Source organism: Beta vulgaris, chromosome 8 (genome assembly GCF_026745355.1).
Source record: "Beta vulgaris subsp. vulgaris cultivar EL10 chromosome 8, EL10.2, whole genome shotgun sequence".
Lineage (NCBI taxonomy): Eukaryota > Viridiplantae > Streptophyta > Magnoliopsida > Caryophyllales > Amaranthaceae > Beta > Beta vulgaris.
Genome location: NC_079209.1, coordinates 2510952 through 2536410, shown reverse-complemented (window position 1 = coordinate 2536410; position 25459 = coordinate 2510952). Strand labels below are relative to the sequence as shown.

Below are 25459 nucleotides of genomic sequence, written 5' to 3'. Positions count from 1 at the left end.
TTTTGAGGGGAACAAAACTCAATTTTTAATGGTGATTAATTGATGATTATCAATTTAGCATTCGACGATTTGAAGTCTAGAACCAAATCTTTAGATACCACTTTTTTTATTACCGTATCCCTTCCCTTTATTTAATTCAATTTCATTTTCATTTCATATTTTAAACGATTAAACCAAACAAATACTTAAAATGCGACCTAATTCGACCTATTACAATCTCTAATTTTGAAAAAATTGACAAGAATAATCCGAGCTATTACCGTTTCGCTCAAAATAATCCCAATTATGAGTTATTCTAAAACAATCCAAACTATTGGTAGTACTTTCTCAAAATAATCCGAATTTTTAATTATCCCATATATAACTGACCCAAAAGGGATTATTGTAGGCAAGAAAATTTAAACTTTGAATTATTTTAGAAAGGTGCCCTAAATAGTTTGAATTATTCCAAAATAACCTAAAGTTGAAATTATTTTAAGCAGACCGATTATAGTTGGGATTAAGTCTGTCAATTTTTTCAATTAAATAAAGTATACTCATAATTTTTTTTTTGCATGTTTCCTTGTCTTGTGAGTGTTGACAAGAACCCTCTCAAATCCCACTCTACTATATCCTAGGGTTTTAAATCCCCAAATTTCAAAATCAATTCACATCAAAACAATTGCAAAAACTAGTCGAGAATTTAAACGATGGAAAGCTCATTAGCAAGCGCCTCTGCAATCGGTGATCAACGTCAAAAAATCGAACAATATCGTCACATTCTCTCTTCTGTGTTAGCCTCCAACGATGTTAGTCAAGCAAAGAAATTCATTGATCACAGTAATTTCCTCACTTTTCTCTCTCTTTCGTTTTCGTCAATTTTAGGAAAATTTTGATTCTGAGTTATAATTGATTCATCTTGATGATTGTAGTGTTATCGGATGATGTTCCGTTGGTGGTTTCAAGGCAGCTTTTGCAGACATTTGCGCAAGAGTTAGGAAAGTTAGAGCCTGAACTTCAGAAGGAGATTGCTCATTATACTCTTCAGCAAATTCAACCTCGTGTCGTTTCGTTCGAGGAGCAGGTGATGATTTTACTCAATTTTAGAGAAATTTTTCAAGGGTGGTAATTTGGGATTGTGTGTACTCTTAGTATGTGGTTTTGTGTTGGAGCAATTGTTGAATGAAAATTTTGTAGAATTTGTTTATTGCCTGAGTTTGTTGTGTGAAATTACGGTGATTAATCGGTTAATATTGATAGTTGCTGGAGCACTTTGTTCAGAATATTGGGGTAAATTGTTTTTTTTTGCTGGACCACTTTGTTCAGAATATTGGGATAAATTGTTTTTTTTTTGCTGGAGCCCTTTGTTCAGAATATTGGGATAAATTGGTTTCTTGCTGAAGTAGTTAGTAAGGTTGTGTTATCTGATTAGACTTGATCAGCCTCGATTTTACGTTATGTTAAGACGTGATTGGACCTCATCAGCTTACCTTAAGCTTAAGTGTAAGTGGGTTGAAGGAGTGAGAGTGAGAGTGAGGAAGGATTGAGTTGTTTGCATTAAAGTGGCTGCTTGACGAGCTTCTTTTGTATCCCCAGAATATCTTAAATTGTGCATGGACTTTTTATTTGTATATATGAAAAATGAGGTGATTTTATATGAGCGCGTTTGAAAAAGATGCAGTGCCACGTATGGACTATGGAAGCAAGATCCAGATTATTGAAGACACTAGAGGGATAGTTAGTTTGAGAGGGTTTGAATGTGTTACAGTGTTAGTGCCATATATTGTGTAAGGTGGATGGGAAAGCTTAAAATATTGATAGCTTTCTTTTTTTTCTTTTGGTGATTTTGAGAGGAGAAGAACCCTTTTACTTAGGCCTATCTTTGATGTCAGAAGTGAGATACTCCCTCCGTCTTTTTTTATTTGCTACAAGCACTTTTTCACAAAGACCAAGGAGGGAGTGGGGACCATTGACATAAATGGAATTAACAAAAAAGAAAATAGGTAAATTGTGGGACCTATGTATTATATATGGAAACATTTACAAAATCAAGAAGGGAGTGATGGCAAATTTGTAAATAAAGTGTGGGACCTATGTACTATATATGGAAATATTTGCAAATGTAGCAAATAAATTGAAACACCCCTAAATGGCAAAATGTAGCAAATAAAAAAAGACGGAGGGAGTATCTGCCTTGAATTTGTAGGCACTATATAATGATGGTGAGATTATCTTAGTTGTGCGTTATAAGCATGCAATGGCTGTTCCTTTCAGTCAATTAGTTATGCAGAAGTCATTAGAAGTAATAACTAATAACCATAACTCATAATAAGCAAACATTCTAGGTTAATCCTTCCTGGTGCTTCGAGTTCTGGGTCCTGGGACATGGACTCTTTGACCTTCTGGTCATGTATGTATCTTAATTTATCTGATACACGAAATGACTGGTGATACTTGGATGTGATTCTTGAACTGTGTCTGGAAAGGAAATTGATGCTTCTCTCTTGCCCTTGTAATGTAAACTCTGGATGCTGCAGATACTACTCATGCAAGCCTAGCTCTTTATTATTGATACACTTGTGTGCTGTATCCTTTATCTTTAGCTCCATCTTATCGCTAGTACTTCACAGGGCATGAAGGTAACATTTCTGTTACGACGAACTGAGAGCAACGAAGAAGTGTTAAAGAGTGTTTCTTGTTTCTAAACAAGTATTTTTACTGAGTAGAACGGGTATCTAGGGGCTTCAGGTGTTAAGGAACTTTGTTATTGAACCAACAATTTATGAAACCTCATGTTTGAAGGAAATATCTGTTTTGTACAGGGTGCTGTGAGCGATATATTAGTTAGCTCCTGAGTCCTGACAAGGACTTTTGACTTTTGACTTTTGAGCGCTCTTGAAGTAAGTTCTATGGATATTTTGCCATTAGTTATTCTTCTTGGACTCAGCGGCTATGGATTTCTTTATCTGACATTAATTAAAACATCCGATATTGAAACTATCGAAGGTTTTTTTGTGTGACAAAATCTAATAGTTTGTCTTGTTCTTTTACAATAAGATGTGGACATTGTGATGTGAAATGATGAGTTTGAGGAATATGGCTGCTGTAGGTTCATGATGAGTGCTTCTTAAAGCGATTTTTTTGTTTGAAGCTGTGAAGTTAAATGGTCTATTATGTTTGTAATGCAAATGTTGTCGACCTCTATGCTTAGCTCTAGCTGTGGATTGGTGAATGAAAAGCAGCTCAGAAGTAGAATCCAGAGCTTGAAATATTTTATTTTATTTTTTCTGAGTTGCAGGCCTTAACCATCAGGGAAAAGCTCGCCGACTTATTTGAGTCTGAGCAACAATGGTCAAAAGCAGCTCAGATGCTCAGTGGAATTGATTTGGATTCTGGAATGAGGTCAGGGGCTTATCTTGCTTTTCCATTCCTTGGTCTCTATCCCCCTCTCATTTCTTTATTCTGCACGATCCATCAGCTAAAACGATTTTACTAAATTTTTTTTTTGATATTATTCAGAGGGATTGATGATATCTACAGACTATCAAAATGTGTTCAGATCGCTCGTTTGTATCTTGAGGTACTTGGTGCTACTATTCTGCTGGATATCTTTATATTTGTTTTACTTGATTGTGGTTCCATGTAAGCCATGCTCACAATACATTAAATATTTAAATGGAGAGAATTTTGTTTATCATATTGGTTTCGGGCAATTGGGTACTCATTTAGTCATCTCTCAATGCCTTGGAATCTGGAAATTGAAATGGGATACTAGGTGTCGAGAAAATGCTTTCCCTCATCTACTTCTATGAGAGATTTTTTTTTCATATGGGGTGTTGGCGGTGGGTGGCTGGCTACTCTGACCATTATCTTTGTTCTTTTTAGTTTTTTGAGAGTAAAATCCAGAATGCTTACTGAAGTTTGCATTAAGTTAATTTATTTTTTTGTTATGAAGGATGATGATGCAGTAAATGCGGAGGCCTTTATCAACAAAGCTTCTTTCCTGGTCAGCAGCAGCCAGAATGAAGTATTGAATTTGCAATACAAGGTTGATACTTTACTTTTTAGTGAAGGATACCGGGTTTTATCATAGTTGAACATTATCTGAAGCATCTTGCCTTTAACTGTGCATAGGTTTGTTATGCGAGGATTCTAGACTTGAAAAGGAAGTTCTTAGAAGCAGCACTACGATATTATGACATATCTCAGGTTGAAAAGCGACAAATTGGAGATGAGTATGTACAGAGCACCTTTTGCTAATAATTTATACTGTTTGCTACTTGACTTTACTATTATCCCAATGAATTAATTCTTGATGAATTTGAAGATATTTCGTATTAGGGGACTAACGGACTTCAATTCTAGATGTCTGACATCTGTGTTGTATATGACCATATGTATCACATGCATAGAAAAATGTGTGACTGTGATTTATCTAGCCCAATATCACCAATTTGCTAATCCCTTTCATGAACCACAACTTGGAACATGTTAGTATAGCTAATAGTGGTACACTTTTGGACTAGTTCAACAAAACTAGGCAGCGAATTTGTTCTCGTACGATCCATATCCGTTCCAGAAATGTTTTTGGCATACCAGTGGCTAATCCTTGATTCTATGTTATGAAAACGTTTGAGTATAATATTAACAGTTTAGCCCTGCACTTCATTTCACAGCCGAGAGTGTAATGTTGGTTCAAAATTGTAAGCTAAACTATAGAGCTAAATTGTTCAGTGTTCAATCTGGGTTCCATGTTACATTCCATCTCATTGTAGTTAAACCTCTATGAAACTCTCAAAATTTGGACATAGGTGTGGACTCTTTAGTTTTTGTGTATAAATCACATATTGTACAATATTAAGAAAAGGGATGGGTATGAGACTTTGACATATATTTTTTTTTGGGATAATGGTAGCTGTGGCCTGTGTTACATTTTATCATATGTTTCGGCGGTTTGAGTAGTACACAGTTTGTGAATGTGGTCAGTGAAACTTTTGTATCCCAACTTCCACAGAACAAGTTTTTGGATGGCTCTTTCTTGATCAAACATATATAGTTACTGCTGCCTTTGGTTGTAAAACACAATATACCAGCAACTAGTTGAATATGTCAAATTGACGTTTTAGTTACATCTTACATGTGTTAGGCGACTAAATAATTGGATATGGGTAATCATGCTTGTTCTGTCTCTTGTTTGATGGCACTATATACACTAACCTCTACTGCATTTCATATAAATGGAAATTGTGCTTCATGGTTTCCCCTCCCTCTTTATTTATTGATTTTTTATATTGGGGGGGGGGGAAGCTTCGGGGAGAGCGGGATGGGTTTCTCTGGATTAGTCAGTTGACTTTTTATATGCTTCGTTATCAAAGGGAAATTGATGAAGCAGCACTGGAGCAAGCTTTATCAGCTGCTGTCACCTGCACAATACTGGCTGGTGCTGGCCCTCAACGTTCTCGGGTTCTGGCTACTTTGTACAAGGTATGTGTCTTCGTTGGTGAGTTGAGCATGTTAATTTCTACTCTCCTTTTTTTTGTTTCTGCTTTGATGATGCTCAAATCTTGCATTTTTTACAGGATGAGCGTTGCTCAAAGTTGAAGATCTATCCAATACTGCAGAAGGTTATTTTTATCTTTTCCACTGTAGTTAAGCTTTCATTCATTGGTATTCTCTGTCAATCGTTTGGCTTATTTTCCTGTTACTTAATATCAATTTATTCAGGTATATTTAGAAAGGATTCTGAGAAAACCTGAGATTGATGCATTTGCAGAAGAATTGAAACCACATCAGGTTATAATTACACTATTCTTGTTCTGTAATATTGTGTGTTCTTTTTGATTAAAATAAATTTCTCACATTGATATTTATGACAGAAAGCGTTTCTGCCTGATAACTTCACTGTGCTGGATCGAGCGATGATTGAGCACAATCTATTAAGTGCTAGTAAACTTTACACAAACATAAGGTGGTTTACTCCCTCCTCCTTGCCCTTGTAGGCCTCAACCCCTCCTTCTCAAATAATAAAGACATTAAAAAATTTCGTTACTTCTACTTGTCACCTTGTTCATTTATTGCTAATGACCCTAATCTTATTGTCTTTTTTTTTTTATCTTTGCCATGTAGCTTTGATGAATTGGGCACATTGCTAGGTATTCCTCCTCATAAGGTTAGTCTTTATCTTGCTTGAGTTTTCTCATAGAAGTTGCTCTTTCTTTTCATTCTTCTCTATATGTTTTTTGCTGGTCTTGAAGAATTTTCAATGATTTCTATTGATATACAAATGTTTATATTTTCAGTAGTCTTGTTTGTGATCTAGCCTACCTTTTACTAAGTAGACTTCAGCAACTGCATGTAGTGCAGTTTGATATGATTTTGCTATATATCCATCTTATAATTATTTGATGGGTTTTGGGGACTTCTTTTGAAGGCTGTATATGGCTATGCCATTGTAAAGCGTAAGAACTGTAATGTAATTATAGTTGAGCTTTATCATGTTCATGTTTTCCTTTGAAAAGGAGTTTAGTGCTCTGAATTTTTTATTGTTGAAACAAGAAAGGATAAATAGTTTCCGCTATACTTGAGATCTTAAGTTCACAATAAATTAGTTGCTCTTGGATATAGAGAGGACTCTACAGTACACTAGCTTGACCAGGATTCTTGTATTTGCCAATCATATCGCTTATTCCTCGCCTTTTGTCTATATCTTTCTGCTTCTGAAGATGTGGATGACCACATGGGAAGGTTGATTGGTCTCCCACAAACTGTGGGTAAACTTTGTCTCAGGCTCTCTCACCAGTAAACACCACAGCTTGTTTATGCTTTGGACTATTCTTTCTTTTTTCCTTGTATATGCCTCTCTTGTTAAAGCTGTGAAATGCTTTTGGAAGTTAAAAAAATCTATTTTGGCAGGCTGAGAAGATTGCTTCGAAAATGATATACGAAGATCGAATGAGGGGTTCAATTGATCAGGTATGGCTGGATATGAACTATTGAGTGATATATGAACTTGGTCAATTCGTGAGGTTTCTTGATGGTTCATGGTTGGGCATGTCTTTGGAGTGTGCTTAATAATGATGTTTATCTCCTTTAAGTGGGAAAAGATAGCCGGTTCTTGGAAAACAAGAAAGTTAATCAGTTCATCTTTACATAATCCTTTTTTGGATTTTTTCTGACATAAAATTGGCGCTTTTATTGTTAAGAATGGCATGAGAAAGGAACTAAGAAAACATATGTTCTGTTTTCTATGTATCAGATATCTCTCTATGTTGTTCCAAGTTTTTTATTTGTGGTGTCAAAACATGTTTTAGATGCGGGCTAGGAACATGGGTATTTGGGTATGATTTTACAATGAACTTTGATATGTTCATGTGGAACACTTCTAAAGATGTGGACATTACTGAGGTGTTAACATAAATATAGCATCAGGCCTTGGATGATAGCTGTTTTACTCTTGACTGACATCTGACATAATCCCAGTTCGAAGTATTAGATCTTGTGTTTTTTGTGAAGTTTGTGCACTAATATAGCACAATTAGAATATTACTTGCTTTCTCTTGATTTGTGTTCATGGTTGATTTATTCATGCATCAGGTGGAAGCTGTCATACATTTTGAGGATGACACAGAGGAACTGCAACAGTGGGATCAGCAGGTAATTTTCAGTCAATTTTTACTTGGTGTGAGTGAGGACTTGAGGATTAATGTTTTGCTAAATTTGTTTTTTCTTCCTTTTTTCTTTCTAAGCATAATTTTTTGTTCCTCTTTTAAGCTGGGGTGGGGGGTTAGAGTTGGAGCTGTTGTACACTTGTACAAGTCCAACCTAGGTGTTATGATATTTGATATCAAACTCAACCATTTCCCCGCATCCTCATGGAAGGAGGAATCGAGAGCGGGGTTAAGCAAGGGATAAGGAGAGAGAGAGAGAGAGAGAGAGAGAGAGAGAGAGAGAGAGAGAGAGAGAGAGAGAGAGAGAGAGAGGGAGGGAGGGAGAGGGAGGGGGAGGGGAGGGGGAGGGAGGGGAGGGGGAGGGAGGGGAGGGGGAGGGGAGGGGAGGGAGGAGGAGGGAGGGAGGGAGGAGGGAGGGAGGAGGGAGGGAGGGAGGGAGGGAGGGAGGGGTGGGTTGATAATAAAGAACCGACTGAATATCAACTACAAGCTTAAAGCTTTCATTATAAGTTCAGGCTTACTGCCTAGTTTGAAAAATTACGTCTTTGCTCACAAGTAGGGTGTTTATAAGCACCTGCAGTTTGAGTGCTCATGCAGTTCATGGAAGGTCTTCTTGTTCCTGTGCTTTTACCCCCTAAAGGCGAGGCATGCGATTTGGTTGGCAATCTTTGCCTGTACACAACATAACAACTAATCCTCTTAAGGTTTTATAGAGCAACCAGAATACTGGCAACATAGCCAAAAAATCTAGAAGTTTGCTTTGGGACTAAAAGCATTTGCACTGAACAACGGTTCAGGCTTCATAATACGTGCTAGCTTCCACGCACACATCTATAACAGTTCTCCACTGCTGTCAACGTACCAATGCACATCCTTCTGCGCAAGTGCCCTGTTTTCTCCATCAATACACAATTGCTGATCCATTCTGTTCAACATTTCCATGAACGTGTTTGAAATTTATGTAGTTTGAGCAAGAATCCGTGGAGTAATATAATTGGCTTGGTTGTAACTTCACTAGCATGCACTAATGTATTAGTTTATTCATGCTGTCTAAAGTTACCCTAATCTCTCAGGCTGATGCACGTCAAGTCTTGCCAGGGAACTTTTGCTTTATGATAAAAAGTGTATGAATCCAAGATCTTTCTCATTTTGGGAGAGTTTGACTATCCTCAAACAAGTAGGTGTGTTTTTAGATTGTGAATCTTGAGCGTCTAAAGCAACCTTTCACAGAACCTTTCTGAGAGATGCAACGTTCCTCTTCACAAGTGTTGTGACATGAACTAGTTGTTTTGAAAGAACTGCCCACATATGCTGGAGGCGTAAGGTATTGCAGATTTGCAGTCTCAGTATATATGAATAGTTTCAGCTGTGGATAGTCTATGATCAATCTTAGAGCTGCACTTAGAATTTTGTCTACAAGCTGACTGTAAACTTGCAGCAGAGCTATGTGAATTGCCAAATATCTTGTAGCAGGTTACTTCTCTTTCTCTGAATCAGACACTCTTTCTCATCTACTTTGCATGAAGCCAAAAGGTATGAGCAAAGTGACCACACGGATGTCCAGCTATATGTACCCATGCTCTGTTCTCTCAGAGGAAGCAGGAGCATCAGCAAAACCAAGATTCTAAACCTAACTTTGTTCAATATTAGGATGATATATGAATCCAAGCTACAGTCCATCTTTAGAAATCTAACAAAACAATATGTTACCAAGATTAAGAAGTGTGGCGAGAGATGTTGAGTTTCTTCTTATCTTGAAACTGGAAAGGTTCCCTGTAGGAAGACAAGTTAGGATCTCATTCTCAGAACTCACTGACAACATCAAGTGAAGTTCAAATATTTTTTGAAACTCTCCGAAGACCCTTCCATTGACACTGGAAACTGGTTTCTAGTTTGTAGAAGTTAAGGTTCATACTGCATGTTGTTTACTTACTGTTCTATTTCTTTTGTATCCTCTCGCTCTAAATTCTTATGTGGATATGTACCTGCACAGAATGTAAAATAAAGCTGCAGATAGACTGAAAGGAACAGAATAATTTTCTCACTTTTTGGGGAAGGGATTGACATGATAATATAAAGAATCTTCATTGTTACTTTTTCATCCTTTTTCTAATGTTGCTTGTGAAATTTTGCAGATTGTTGGAGTATGTCAAGCCCTTAATGATATCTTAGATGGTATGGCTAAGAGGGGTTTCCAGATTCCTGTTTGATCACAAAAAGCTGTTCAGTCTCGGCTACTGGAAGTATTGAGGGTTTAGACTTTGGCATGGCTTATAAGGAAGCAGCTTTATTTCATATGAAGTGTCGCAGTTGCTCATGCTTAAGCATTTGCATACAAGGGAAATCAGTTTCGTTGATTATTTCTCGTTCTTCATTGGTGGGGCTTTTCATTTTTGAGGGGAAAGAAGGCGATAGATAGGATATGTATAGAAAATTCACTTTATGGAATTGATTTTGAGGGAGGCCATCATTTATTATATTGTTAAGATCTAGTCTTCCTCTTGAAAATTTGCTTATCAAAGTTCATTCTGGTGGACAGTATCAATACAAATAGTTTCATTTCTGACAAAGGTGATTACGAAATTTGGCTGTCGAAGTATTCTACTGTGTATGTAATAACACTGACAATTTTGGCTGTCAAAGTTCTGGGAATTTGATGCTCATCGTTTCATCGTAATCACAGAAACTGTGCTCTTACTTCGGAACACGTTTTTGTTCAGTCGAAATGTCGAATATCTTTTTGATGCATTTTCGAGTCACCTCCTGATTTTGATAATTTGCGCTTTGTTTGAATAACGATTATAGAGAAAAAGGTGGGGCAGGAAAGGAGATCCAAGGGGGAGGGACAGGTGAGGTGAGCTTGTATCTTCCTATCTAATTGTATGATTTGGTTTATTAGCAAATCATTTATTCTTTTCTCTGTTATATCAAGGAGATAGTTTGTTTTTCCTTTCCTTCAATTTTCCTCATCCTGCACATTTGTTGATGCAGTTTCTGATCATCTCATATTGCTTCTGTTAGTATCTTCAAAAAAGTCTCCCGAAAAAGTGCCTTTTGTTGTAGGTAACCTAGTGCAACCCCACCAATTTTTTCTTACACCTAATGGTTTCGAGACTACTCTAATAATGGTGAAAATTAATACAACTATAGTAGTGACACAATTTGGTATCTCTGATTTAAGCCTTTAAGGGATTTAATGTTTCTAGATGTTTATATACAAAAGATATTTCTCTTATGTGTAGATAAAAACAAGATAAATTAGTGAATTTTGCTAAACTTTATACATAAGTAGTGAGTAGTGAATAATAGATGATTGCCCATTTAATCCAAAAATTTTACCAAGTAAAAGCGGAAAATTGTTCTTTTGGATTTATTTTCACTTTAGTTTAGTCTCATGTTCAGCTTTTTCTAAGTTTAGTTTCTCTCCTTCCAAAATAACGGAACTTTTATATTCAACTTTTCAAATAATAAAGTATTCCATCCGTTCCTAAATAGAGTGTCCATTTTTTCATTTTATGTTTGTCTTAAATAGATTTCTCATTTCCTTATTTAGTATGGGTCCACCAATAATAATATTATTTGCTTTCAATTTTTATAATATCTCTCCCTTTTTCATATTACCCACATTTCTCCCCTTAATAAACAATTCATAAAAAATGTACCAAATTTTTATATTTAATTATGATTTAATACAATTACGATTCTACATGATTTATTCTTAATAATAATATTTATGCCCAAAAAAAATTGACACTATTTTAAGACGAAGGAAGTATTATTTAATATTTTCAACCACGAAACGGCCACTTAATTTACAAAGCTTGTACATCACGAGATTATCCCCTCAAAAAAACTTAAAACCCTCCCCCCAAAACCCTCATCCATCTCCATTCGCACTCCCCTTCCATTTCCAAACACCACTCCCAGAAAAAAAAAAAAAAAACTCCAACAGACAACAATGGCGTTTCCACACCAACTTTCTCTCTCTTCATCACTCATCTCCTTCAAACTTCCCCTCATATCACTCACCTTCAAACCTCGAAAACAACTCACATTCAACGCCTTACCTTCCTCTTATTCTTCTTCAGAGGAAGCCATGCTCGAAGCCGTGGCTCAATCTCAAGGAAACTTACTCCCTTGTGTTCGCTCATACGAAAACGACATGGCTCGGCTTTCTCTCACCGGCTCAGTCGGTTTCGAACAAGCCTTAACTGCCGCTGCTTCCGATGGCGGAGAAGCCGCCGCCGAACATATTGATGCTGGTTTGTCGACGATGGTTGTTGAAGCGCTTTTTCCTGGTCCTGATGATGAGCATTGCACTGTTTCTACTAGGCTGGTTAGTTTTGATTTTACTCTTCTGGTTTTTGTTTTGTTTTGTTTGTGCGCAGTGATGTAGACGGAATTCGATTTGAGGTCTTGGATTGGATATTATGACCTTTACCAGACGAGATGAATTTTTTTAGAGACTAAGCTAATATGGCAAGATATGTTATGATTTGGAAGCATTGATTAGGTGTCTGATGAGTGATGACAGTGGAATTTGGTGTATGTTGAATCAGTTGTTTATTTTTTTTGGTATTTCATTTATGCGCAGTGATGTAGACGGGATTCGATTTGAGGTATTGGATTGGATATTATGGCCTTCACAAGACGAGACGAATTTTTTATAGACTAAGCTAATATGGCAAGATATGCTATGATTTGGAATCATTGATTAGGTATTTGATGAGTGATAGGAATTTGGTGTATGCTGCATCAGTTGTTAATTTTTTGGTATTTCATTTATGCACAGTGATGTAGACGGAATTCGATTTGAGGTATTGGATTGGATATTATGACCTTCACTAGACGAGACAAATTTTTTATAGACTAAGCTGATATGGCAAGATATGCTATGATTTGGAATTATTGATTAGGTAGTTGATGAGTGATGACGGTGGAATTTGGTGTATGCTGTGTCTGTTGATTGTTTGGTGTTTCATTTATGCGCAGTGATGTAGACAGGATTCGATTATAGGTCTTGAATTGGATGTTATGACCTTCACTTGACGAGATGAATTTTTAGTGATTAAGTTGTATGGCAAGATATGTTATGATTTAGAATTATTGATTAGGTGTTTGATGAGTGATGACAGTGGAATTTGGTGTATGCTGCATCAGTTGTTGATTTTTTGGTATTTCATTTATGCGCAGTGATGTAGACGGGATTCGATTTGAGGTATTGGATTGGATATTATGACCTTTACTAGACGAGACGACTTTTTTTTAGAGACTAAGCTATATGGCAAGATATGTTATGATTTGGAATTAGCGATTAGATATTTGATGAGTGATGACAGTGGAATTTGGTGTATGCTGCGTCTGTTGATTGTTTGGTGTTTCATTTATGCGCAGTATTGTAGGCGGGATTCGATTATAGGTCTTGAATTGGATATTATGACCTTCACTTGACGAGATGAATTTTTAGTGATTAAGTTGTATGGCAAGATATGTTATGATTTGGAATTATTGATTAGGTGTCTGATGAGTGATGACAGTGGAATTTGGTGTATGTTGCATCAGTTGTTGATTTTTTGGTATTTCATTTTATGCGCAGTATATAGACGGAATTCAATTACAAGTATTAGGTACCAGCTAGGTTGCACGGAAACGGGTACGGGGACGGGTACGGGGACGGAAAACGGCAAAATCAAAATTGCAAAAAACGGCTACGGCATGGATTCAGCAAAAAAAAAATTAACTAAATTAAACATTCATACATAAATAGTTCAAAGTTAAAAATAACATAAAACAACAACTAAATTTAATGTCTTAAACTAGATAAAGCTTAGATAAGGCAACATCGCAACACATCAATCTTCAAGAAGCAACTCATTTTCTAAATCCGGCTCATCTAGTGAGAGTTCCGCAAACTCTAGAAACCCAACATCCTCCAATGAATCAAATGCATCTCCACCAATATCCCACACTTAGTGTAAAGCTCCCAATACTCTTCGGAATTCCTTGATAAAAGGCGAAGTTGTTGTGGATGAAAACCAAATCTTGTGCACGACTTGGATTTAGCTTGTTCCTCCTAAGTGAGTGAATGAAGGAATATGTACTCCAATTTCTCTCACTACAAGATGATGAAGTAGGTTGCCCAAGCACTTTAAATGCCAAAGATTGGAGGAGAGGAGTTTGAGCTCCAAAGTTTGCCCACCAACTCTTAGGATCCATAGAATGCATCCTTTCAATACAAGTTAAATCCTCAAAAGGTCCACTCTTCATAGAGAATAGTGCATATTCATCCATTACTTTACCAACATCATCACTAAGTGCAAATAATCTACGAAAGCACTTCATTCTTTCTCGAGATACTTCACCATCTCTATGAGGAGCAACTCTAGATGGAGCTCCAAGTAGCCATTCATCACTATAGAACCTTCAATATTTAAAAAAAAAGATTATAAATTTGTGTATAAATATAACAAGATAAAAAGAATGCGAAAGAATATATACCTTGGGTTCAAGGAGTGGGCTAAACAATGGAGAGGAGTGTTGCTTTTTGCCCAACGAGCTACCAAGATTTCATAAACCACATGAAAAAAGGGACTAAACTCCGAATGAGGACGGCATTCTTTCTTGTAAATCTCAAGCTTCACTTGTTCAATCATGGAATCCCACATCTCATACACTAAGTGAAGGCATGGTTTATCGGTGTCACAATGCCTAATCATGTCATAGATAGGCCTTGTGAAATCAACAATGTAAGAAAGTTTGTCCCACCAATCATCATTCACAATCTTCTCCTTCACAAAGTTTGCCTTCCCCATGTCTTCTTCTCTATAAGAAGTCCACTCATCACTTATAACCATGGCTTGAAGACCTCGTTTGATGAGCTTAAATCTCTTAAGCATCACAATAATGGAGGCAAAGCGAGTATCGGCCACGGAAAGCAACTTAAGAGGAGAAAATCTTTGGAACATGGCCAATCTCATGTTGTGGTTCATGATGAAATTTTTAATTTGAATGGCATCTCCATGGATTTCTGTGATCCAACTACATTCTTCATAAGTTTCATGATTGCTATTCACATTCCTTGCCGCACAAATATTCTTCAAAGCAAGATTAAGGGTATAAATAACACATGATGTCCTATAAATGTGAGGAAACTCACTCTCAATGAGCTCCCCGCCCTTTGCAATTTGCTGCATTGTCAGTTATGATTTGCACAACATTTTGATGGCCTACTTCTTAATGACTTCTTTCATAAGATTAGCAATGAAATACTTATCTTTCACTTCACCAAAACAATTCACAGCTTTAAGAAAGATTGGACCATTACCAGAAGTAGCTATGAAATTAATTAGAGGTTTTCTTGTTGGATCACTCCATCCATCAGTCACAATTGTTACCCCTTTTTCTCTCCAAGTTGATTTCAATGGTATCATAAGCCTCTCTACATTAGCTTTTTCTTGTACAAGTAATGTAGTTCTAAGCTTGTTGTAACCAGGAGGTTTGTAACCTCCTATATTATGGGTGGCAGCAAAAGTGAAGGCCCTCATATAGTGTGGATTCCTAGCAAGATTAAATGGCAACCCTCCTGTGTAAAACATCCTTGCAATTTCTTGATCCAATTGATCCCTAGTTTCAATCCCAAAACATCTAGTAATAGGTGATTTTTCAGACTTTCTTTTCTTGAATGTAGAATCGGAGTCCAAATGAGAAAGAGATTCACTAGGCAAAGGAACTTCCCTTGGGCCCGAATCCTGTTTCTTAGTCTCATATTCATCATCAAGTTTTTGCATTTCAAGTTTATCAACACGGGACACTTTCTTACAACATGCAATTCCTTGACCCTTAATTTGAAGCAAATGGGCTCTAACTCTAGAATAACTAGATGTTCGATTTTCATTACAAAAATTACATCTATATTTCCATGTTCCACCAACCAACCGCCCCTTGTTTTTCAAGTCTTGTTACAAACCTCCACAATGGAGGCAAACCCTCATTTTGCGTTGAATCCGCACCAGACCCACTACCCGTGCTGCTACCAATATTAGTACTTTGTTGTTGAGATTGGGATGCCATATTTTTCCTAATAAACACATTCAACAATCAACACAACAATTCAACCCAACATTCAACAATCAAAACAGAATCAACACAACAACAATTCAATTATCAACACTCAATTAAACTAAATAAACTAACACTAAACTAAGTCACTAACTTACTGCATTTATTCCTTAAAAAAAAAAAAGCAAACAAACCTCCACAAACAAAAGAAAAAAAAAGACCAAACTGTCTGCCAACTCGCCAGACATACATCCACGCAAATTCGAAAGTAGGAAACAGAGAACTGAGAGAGTGAGAGAAGCTTACCGAGTTACCGGCGACTTCGACGGAGAAGAAAAACCGGCGCTTGGCTGCGACTTTGCGAGTACGAGTCGACCTTCAGTCCTTCAAAGGAGAAGAAACCGACGAGTGAAAGGAGAAGAAACGAGAGAGAAGAAACTCAGAAACCGGCGACTCGACGGAAGACCGGTGAACGGCGGGCGGCGAGGCGGCGTCCGGCGAGATAGCGAAGCAGTTTGCACTCCCAGTTCAGGTGAGTTGAGAGAGTATTTGGGTTTTGCGAAAATCTGAAACCCTAGAAAATGATATTTGGGCTCTCAAATTTCATTAAACTAGATGGGTACGTGGGCTCACTCTAAGAAACGTCCCCAGCCCCGTCCCCGATCTCACCTTAGCCGTACCCATACATAACACCCGTACCCGGTATTTGGATTCGTCCTAGGTACGAATCCCAGGCGAATCCGTACCGTACCCAGGACGTCCCCGTCCCCGGTACGGGATTCGGACCCTGGGTGCCGTACCCATGCTTCATAGGGTACCGGCTCACTAGATGACTTATACTAACTAAATTATATCACAAGATATGTTATGATTTGGAATTATTGATTAGGTATCTGATGAGTGATGCCGGTGGAATTTTTGAGGGGATGGCCGTGGTATTTGGTGTATGCTGAATCAGTTGTTGAATTTTTGTTATGTTTTTATTTGTGAAGGACTTTTTACCCCTTGTAAATATGTGAAATGAGTATGATGCAACTTCATTTGGTAATTGTAATGTCAGATTAAAGTCATTATACACTCAATTCCTTTGATGAACATTTAAGAGAAATGAACAAAAGAAAGTGAGCATTTGTAAAGAAGATGAATATAAAGGCTAAAGCCTACTCATTTGGGAGGAATTGGGCATAAAATTTGCTCATTTGTTCTAAAAGAAGGGGACAAAACAAAACAGGAGGAGAAGAAGGTATAATTCGACCTAGGCGCATGTGCTGTGTGCATAATTATAATGTCAATAGAAGTCATTATACACTCAATTCCTTTAGTGGATATTTTAAGAGGAGCAAAATGAGATGAGGAGTTGAAAATAAGATGAATATGGAACCCACTAATTTAGCAGGAAATGGACATATATTTGCTCATTTGCTAAAAAGAAAGATAAAAGAGGAAACATGAGGGAAAGAAGATAAAATCCGACCTGGGCGCATGTGCTGTGTGTGTACATGTGCGTGGGTGTATGGAACGGGAAGGTGGCTTTTGCCTATATCAGAATGTGCATATTAGTATAATTATTACTGTTAGTAGATTTGGGAATGTCAAGTCAGAAGTTAGATTCTTTTGGAGAAATTATTGTTCTGTTAAGTATGTAAATTTAGGGAGGGAAAAAAACTGTAAGTGAAAAGTTTGGTGTTTGTTAGTGAGAAGTGCTTTAAGTTGCTCTTGAAATATGTGATATGAGTCCAATAGGAAAAATAAGTAGGGGTAAGTATTAGTGGTACATTCTGTATACTAAAATTCAAAACTTAATTCGTGAATTACGTGAAGTTTTGGATTAAAAAGAAGACAAGGATGAAGAACTATTGGATGCAATTGAGTTATAATAGAATTAAATGAGGACTTTGGCGATGCCAATTCCTATCTCACTGTTGTATTTTTGTTTGGTGCTGTACTGTGAATATCGAATGTCTATGGATGACTATGTGCTTCTCTTTTCGGAAACCATTGTTTTAGGGATATAATTGATAAAATAGAGTTAAAAAAAAGTTTATAGGCTTCAGATAATACATGGTTTGGGTAGTTTTAATTCTACTTTATTCTACAATTTGAAGTGCGAGTTGCCTAGTGGGATGTAGTTACGAACTTACAATTTCTTTTTTTCTTTGTACTCAAGTTCCTTTTTTCGCTTGGTTTGGTTTGAGAAGGTAATTATTTAAAGTCAGTTTCTGTATTTTCTAAGGTAATTACTATAGGTCTTCACCCATGTGTTGGAAGGATGTTTTATGTGTATATACGGTGTTCCCAAAATGGCAAGACCTGACCAAGTACTAATACTAGGGTGATGTGGTGGTTGATGTGTTTTGGTGCCAATAGGTTTTGAATATTGGGACATATTCAACCTTTACTTTTGCAAGTTTAATGAAATCTGCAATCAGGAAACGTATTGTAAATTGACATCACTTGTGGTACTAAAAGATTAAGGCCTTAACAATATAAGTTGAGATCTTAGACAATCTGATGTATATTTTTTTTTTGCTGCAATACTTGGCTGCTGTCGACATCAGACTGAAATATATATAGTATATACTACTCTATACTTATCAATTTCAGAATTTCATGATTGTTGAATTTATTGTTGACCTCTTTACTGATGCTTGAGTGTTTGTTCTTTATATTTTATAGTTTCTCCCAGCTAAGAAGGTGAAAGAGAAAGCGAGGAAGCTAAGAAGTTCTCTCCCTGACGATCTTCTCTCTAGCACAAATTCCAGGAATATCTTGGCAATGACATTTAGACAAGTTGTAGTGCAGGAGCTTTGGAACTTTGAATTGGCAATGTTTCGACCTGGATCACAAAGAAATATGGAGGATCTTGGAAGCCCAAGAGAGGTAAACTTTGTTCTTTACCTTTGCTTTAACGTTGTTTCGTGATAAATATCTGGCTTTCTCTGTTGTAATACCACAAAAGTATGTCTGTCCTGCAGGTGCCACATGGTACTGATTGCTTCAGTTCTCTTATGCCTTTGCCATCGGCAGGTCACTGCTTCTTTTGTTCTCAGCTCGTCAGATGAGAAGGTCATTTCTGGACTTGCAGAAGCACTTTGCAATTTAGCTCTTGAAAGCACTCAAAAGGAATTTTTTCATGGATCAGCAGGGAAAGCATCAGGTAGTCTCTTTGATTGGTTTCCAAAGGCTAAGAAGTCTTCATCAAAAGATTCGTCGGTGATAATACATAGGTTTGAGGATGAAATTGTCGAAAATGCCAAAAGTCTTGTTGAAAAATTCAATTTGGTGAGGAAAAAATACAAGATGACAAACAAGAAGGCAACAAAATCTGCGTGGACATCATTGATGCAGTCGAAATTGGAAAAGATTGGTGGATCCGAGTTTAGTTTGTGGACAATGGAGTATGTACCTGCTTATAGGCTACAGATTGATGCTGATAGACTCGCTAGTCTAAAGTTTGAAGGCTGGAAAAGGGCTGAGGGAAATAACTGGGAAGTATTCCTGACCCATTCCCAAATGGTAATTTTTTTACTTTTCTCTCTTTATCTTGCTGTTTGATTTTAGATTTATCAAGTATATAATTCAATATTCTATGCACTTTGTTTTCATTGGAAAAAACCTTCTGATCATCTGATGTTCATAGTGACAACAACATAGAGGGGGTTTTTTTTTTCTGAGAACTGGCTTATATACCAAAATTTGGTATTGTGTACTGAGCTGGGGGGTAACCGGGTAAGGGGTGGGAGCGGAGGGAACACAGTTGAAGCAAGAGAGTAGGTGGATGTGAGTGAAGAGTTGGTTGGGACAGGGTAGAAGAGGGAGATTGGGAAGTTAAGTTTTTTTTTTTGTCGGTATGATATATAAGGGTGGAATATGAAAATGACAGTGTGTTGTTTGACTTGGTGTGACTCATCTATTCATGCATCTTCACATTCAGCTTTCTATTTGTCACTATAGCCTGTGATGCTCAGAGTAGACTCACCAAATTCCTGAATCAGGTTATTCGAAATGGACTCCTCTCTTCTTCCCCTGAACAAAACAAATTGAAAAATAAGTGAATGCTGACATCCTTGATCTCTTTCCCGACAACCCAGATTTTTAAACTTAGCGGTTCATGGCAGTAGCTTATTCTTGCTTTCTCTTTTTTCCTTTTATTTCTTTTTGCTGTGGAGGTCAGAAAGGGAGGGGGCAAGTGTGGAAAAGTAGAAGTCTACAGGATTATGCTTAGCTACTGACCTCTCCCTCCATCCTCATGATCTCTAGTTCTTTTTGAAATACTCCAAGTGATTGTTTTTAATAACAGTTACAAACTATATTAATACAAATACTTTAAAACTGCCATGTCTCCAAGTTCATATTTGAATTTTTGAACACCTGTTAAAAGTGTTCTTGTGAGTCTTGTTCTTGATTTAAGAATTCTTCTTGTCCGACTCCCGATCCATACTCATTTCGGTTACCTGTATCTGAGTCTGAGCAACACAAAGTCCGATATTGTGGTGACTGGTTGGAAAGAACCACGCGTCCACACTAACTAAGAAGTATGAGAAGAATATATGGGTGGGAATGAATTTGGTCAAATAGATGCTGTAGTGTTGGGTTCAAGGCCTTCTGTTTAAGGAGGTGAGTAGGTGACTGTAGCATACCCCCAAGTACTTAAAATTGATTATAGTGGTGAAGGATCTTTGCTCCATGACTTCAGTGAACTTTTTCATGTTGATATGGCTGGTCAATGAAATGATTGCAGTATAGTCCTTGTAGAATGTAAATGATAGATTAAACATTTCTTTTGTGCTTACTCCTTAAATACCTGACAAGTGCGATGATTTCCAGGTTGGATTGGCCAATATTCTAGATGTATATTTCGAAGATGTTCACACACTTGCCAGTAAACAGAAGCTATCATGTGATGTAGTCAGAACCCCAAAAAAATTGTCAAAGAATAAGGTGTGAGTATGCAGGTTATTCTTTTTTTTAAAAGCTCCCAAATTACTCCCCCCAGTTGGATTACTCTTGACGTGGATGTTTTCTTCAATGTCTTCCAAATTCATGTACTTGAAATGATGATTGCTGTTTGGTTTAAAGGTAGGTTTTGATTACTCGTAGTCATATACTTACTCTGTTTCAATTTACTTGCAACATTATGATTTTTACGCTTCCTGCTGCACAACCTTCAACCATTAATATCTTTAATTATCTATAACTGAAAGTTTATGTTTTGAAAGTATACTCGAGACAAATCTAATAAGATCACATATGCCTATGTTTAATCTTACATATTAATCATGCTACATGGTCAAAAAATTGTATGAATTAGTGTAAAAGTCCATGTGTTGCAAGTAAATCGGAATGGAGGAAGTATTGATTAATGAGTAAGAAACAGTTAACTTTTGTGCTTGTGGCACATTGTAAGTAGAAATATGTCACGTTATTCCATCCTTGGTCTTTTGTGTCTCCCCGAGGATGTACATATAATGTTCTTTGATGGGAGTTAGATGGTACCACTCCCTCTGCTTTTTTCTTGTAGATAGATTGGGCTTTGCGGTTGGGGGAATGGATTGGCTCTTAATCTTGATATTTTAGATTTGTCACTGTTGATTCTTTTTCTTTTAATTTTGCTAAACTGTATCTTGGTTTCTGCCAGAGAGGTTTTTCTCTGCTTGGGTTTGTAAAAACGACTCTAGTCACTGCAACAATTCTGGTTTCTGTGGGAGTGCTGGTCAAGCTGTTTCTGCCACATCTAAACATTGCAAGGAGGAGGTATCCTGGACAAAGTCACGTGCTTCCATCTTCAGAAAATGGTTATGAACAGCCTTTGAAATTAGAGACATCTGAGGTATATTATAGAAAGTAGTAATAGTCTATCAGCTATATATAGGTTTTCTATGAGAAGCCTTTTTATTGGTGCAACATCCTATTTTAAGAACTTGTTGCCTTTCAATAAGTGAAAACAATAGCAGTTTGATCATTTTAACACTTGTTCTAACTTTTTGCTTTGATGTCTATGTCCAACAGGTGTGATGTTTTTAATTTCTCACGAGTTGCTTTTCTTTCTTAATGCTGCCCTATCTAAGATTCTTTATGCTGTTTTTTTTTTTTATTTTAATTTCTTTTGGGAAGAGGGGGGGGGGGGGTATGAAAGAGTCAGCTGGAACTTTTTCTTGTTGTGAGGAGTTCAACTTTGAAAAGCCTGCACTCTGTTTTTCTGGTTTGATGCAATGTTTCTTTACGCTTTTCATATTGGTTTCCTCTCTCATTCCCAGTTGGATGCTTATTGCTCCACAATTGTTAAAAAGATCAAGGATTATTATGGTTGGAATGAAGATGTAAAATTTGAACCAAATGTTGGAGCATGGATCGGGGAACTTCCTGTCTATTTGAGGCATGGTTATGAGGCTGATCTCAGTGCTCAAGATATTGCTGCTAGCCCTGATGTGTTTGAGATCAATAAGGAAGAACTGGAATCCTCTGCCCAGGAAGTTGCTAGTTATCAGGTATGTGTTTAGTCGTGATATCCTTTTTTCTGGGCGGTTCTTATGTAGCTGTTAGCCTGTAAAGATGATCAGATCAAGTATATTAGTCCCATATTTTCTTAGAAATTCTGATGATCATATTGAAAAATCTGGTCACTTACAAACTAATGAGGCCTAATTAGTCTGCATGTTAGGTATTTGGGGTTTTGATTTGGTTGTCGTATGATCTACAACATGCCTATAGTATTCTTCTGGGTCACTAGATTGTTAAACAAACAGCTGCTACTATTATAAACTGTCTTGACATATTTATTCTTTGGAGCATGTAGGGCAGCTACAATGACATCTAACACAATGATTATGAAACACTTTGAGACTCCAACCAATGTCTAAACTCATGATTGTTAAGGAACTTTTCTGAGCGCTTCTTCCCTTTCATAGTTCTGCATATCTTGATCCTTATATGTATTTTTGTCGAGGGTTTCTTGGCTATTACTAATTCATTATTTAGTATAATTGCGGTATCTATAGATTTGTTGTTTCCTGTTCAAAGGGATTGGAAACAAATTGGCTTTGGTTAGCTCACCTGTAGATCAATTATTATGATATGGATACAGGTTGTTTTGTCGACCGAGGGTAAAATTGTTGGCTTCCAGCCTACGAGTCTTGTGGCAGTGAATCACTGGTCTGCCAATCCCTTAGCCAAGGAGCTGTATGGTGGCAAGGAGCTCTCCCCTGGTATGTATCAGCTTTGCTCATATTTTGCGCCTTACCTTGCTGATTTCTTACATTCTGAGAATAATTTTATCCTCAGGGCTTCTGGAACCTCGGCTGAAGATCGAAAAACCCGAGAAAATAATCATTCTTGAGTTATTGATGTCACTTAATCAAAATAATCATTTTGCATTGGCCAGACAAACGCAGTGACTAATCTAGTTCTGACCCTAGCATGAGTTACATTACAGAAGGTATTTTACTTGCAAAAAAGAAAGAATATGAATCATTAGGACTGATTATGTGAATAATCTAGCTTTACGAGCTCTAATATTATGTAAACGCACTTACGCTTACAAATCAAAAGGTCTACCAATTCAATTTCTAGTAACAATGAGAGGGTTGCTTGTTTCAGGAAATTTTATAACGATTACAATTGCCAATACAGTTGGATGGAGAACAAAGATGGCAATAACCTTCTTGCCCTCACCTCACCATTCTCTCTCTCTCCTCTTTGAGCTTTGGCATTGTCTGAAGCTGCCATTAAGTTCCAGTAGATTGACTCTTCCTTGTCTTCATCCAAGAGAAGGAAAAGTTGTGGTGTTGAGGACTCTGCCTCCTCTTCTTTGAAGAGAAACCGTGCTTAGTTCGGTTTGTTGTGCTTGTGCTTAATGTTTAAATGTCCATGGACTTTTGAAATACAAAGGGTTGTGATAGGAAAAATGCTTTAGCTGAAGTTAAGAATTTTTGTAATGTAAATAATATCTCGCTCTTCATGTTATGTGAAACTAAAACTGTGAAATGTCCCTCTTATGCTCGTTTAAGAGCTTTAAGTTTCAAGTTTTTTTTGAATCTATCCCCACCCAGGGCATGTCCGATGGTTTATGGCTTTTGCGGAAGGATGACCATATTAAGCCTTTCTCTCTTCTATTGTATTTAAATCAGCTCGGTTTGTGGCTTTGTAATATAGTGCCCGATTTACTCTTTACTGCTATCTTTGTTTATGCCTCCTCCCCTTTATCATTTTAGGGGATTTCAATTAAGTAAGCCAATTCTGACAAGCTAGGTGGTGCCAAGTTTAATTTTCTCAATTAGCTCGAATAAACAATCTTTTAAGTTCTCTTGGTTGTTTTGAACTCCCCCATTCTGATAACCAATTTACTTGGAGGAAAAAAATTTGTGGTGAAAATAATGTATTTGAGCATTTAGACAAAGCTCTTGTTAGCACTTCTCGGATTAATTTCTTTCCAAATGCTACTCTTTATAATCATGTGTTTATTTCATCTGATCATGTACAAGTTATAGTTAATATGGATAATATATCTATTTAAAAGATTCTCTCCTTTAGGTTTGAGAAAATGTGGTGTTTTAGGAAGGATTTTGATTACCTTGTTAGGAAAGTTTGGTGCTTTATGTTCAATGGTTCCTCTATGTTCCAATTTCTTAGAAAATGTAAGTTACTTAAGGATAATATTAAAGATTGGAATAAAGTTAGATTTGATAACATTTTTTGCAAAATTAAAAAAAAGTTGATGTTAAACTTAGCAATGTTCAAGAAATTTTTTTTGGTGAATTTTAATGATCTTGCAGACTAATTTCTTCAAGAAAGATTACTTCTTAAACGAGCTAAGTTATTCCTTTATCAAACTGCATTTTGGAAACAAAAAAGTAAAAACAACTTTTGGGCGAAGAGTGATGCTAATACCTCGTATGTTTATTCATCTGCAAATATTAGGAAGAATCGTAAACAAATCAAAGAGTATGTGTCAAGCTCAGTTGAGAAAGTTACTAACCCTATTTTCATAGAACAAGTCATTAATCGAGAATTATTAAGAGATTCATGGCTAATTTGGAGTGTTCTTTTTTCAGATATTTATTTTGAGTTATTAGACCCTATTATTCTCATCAGGATAACGTGGACCTTATTCGTGATGTTACTATTGAGGAAATCAAGTTAGCAGTTTTTTATCTTGCTGCAGATAAAACTCTTGGCTCGGATGGTTTTCGTCCATTGTTCTTTTTCCAAAAATAATGGACCCTTATTGGGGCTTCGATTTGTAGAGCCACTAAAGCCTTTTTCATTTCGGAAAAATGTTAAATGAGATTAATCATACGTTTATCACTCTTATTCCCAAGATTGATAATTCACAATCTTCAAATCATTTTCGTCCAATTAGCCTATGATCTACTATCTATAAAATTATTTCAAAGATTTTAACTGCTCGAATCCAGTCATTTCTTGGTAAAGTTATCCATCGAAGGGTGTGTTTATCCCTTATAAATGATCCAAGACAACACTTTTATAGCTCATGAATTTTTTCACTCTTTTAGAAATAAAAGTGGTAAAGAGGGTAAAGAGGGCTGGATTGCGATCAAGTTGGATATGGAGAAAGCTTATGATAGATTAGAGTGTGATTATATCATTACTACTCTGGAGAAACTTGGCTTCCATGAAAAGATGGTTAGGTGGTTCAATGCTTGTATTACGTCAGTCTCCTTTCTAGTTCTGGTTAAACGAGTATTGGGGGAGCGTTTTTCTCCTTGAGGTATCCGTTAGGATGACCCTCCATCTCC

General features: G+C 36.7%; 2 protein-coding genes across 2 annotated transcripts; both read left to right on the top strand.

Annotated features, from left to right (window-relative positions):
- The first annotated feature begins 554 nt into the window (after positions 1-554).
- On the top strand, positions 555-10365 carry LOC104900609 (COP9 signalosome complex subunit 4). Its single transcript, XM_010688077.4, has 14 exons — positions 555-819; positions 912-1063; positions 3278-3381; positions 3499-3559; positions 3935-4027; positions 4114-4214; positions 5355-5463; positions 5559-5603; positions 5704-5772; positions 5856-5947; positions 6106-6148; positions 6892-6951; positions 7573-7632; positions 9782-10365. The coding sequence occupies exons 1-14, from the start codon at positions 690-692 to the stop codon at positions 9854-9856; spliced, it is 1194 nt and encodes a 397-aa protein (XP_010686379.1). The 5' UTR covers positions 555-689; the 3' UTR covers positions 9857-10365.
- An 839-nt stretch (positions 10366-11204) lies between these two features.
- Positions 11205-23873, top strand: LOC104900608 (hypothetical protein). Its single transcript, XM_010688076.4, has 9 exons — positions 11205-11982; positions 18381-18584; positions 18732-19220; positions 20532-20645; positions 21343-21534; positions 21962-22192; positions 22789-22909; positions 22986-23139; positions 23301-23873. The coding sequence occupies exons 1-8, from the start codon at positions 11605-11607 to the stop codon at positions 23096-23098; spliced, it is 1842 nt and encodes a 613-aa protein (XP_010686378.1). The 5' UTR covers positions 11205-11604; the 3' UTR covers positions 23099-23139; positions 23301-23873.
- Positions 23874-25459: the final 1586 nt, after the last annotated feature.

Excerpts from the sequence above, each read along its gene's own strand:
- LOC104900608 (XM_010688076.4), top strand. The coding sequence starts at position 11,605 with ATGGCGTTTCCACACCAACTTTCTCTCTCTTCATCACTCATCTCCTTC. Across the intron at positions 20,646-21,342 it reads AAAAATTGTCAAAGAATAAG|AGAGGTTTTTCTCTGCTTGG; the intron begins GTGTGAGTATGC and ends GGTTTCTGCCAG. Across the intron at positions 22,193-22,788 it reads AGGAAGTTGCTAGTTATCAG|GTTGTTTTGTCGACCGAGGG; the intron begins GTATGTGTTTAG and ends ATATGGATACAG.
- LOC104900609 (XM_010688077.4), top strand. The coding sequence starts at position 690 with ATGGAAAGCTCATTAGCAAGCGCCTCTGCAATCGGTGATCAACGTCAA. Across the intron at positions 3,382-3,498 it reads GATTTGGATTCTGGAATGAG|AGGGATTGATGATATCTACA; the intron begins GTCAGGGGCTTA and ends GATATTATTCAG. Across the intron at positions 4,215-5,354 it reads AAGCGACAAATTGGAGATGA|GGAAATTGATGAAGCAGCAC; the intron begins GTATGTACAGAG and ends TCGTTATCAAAG.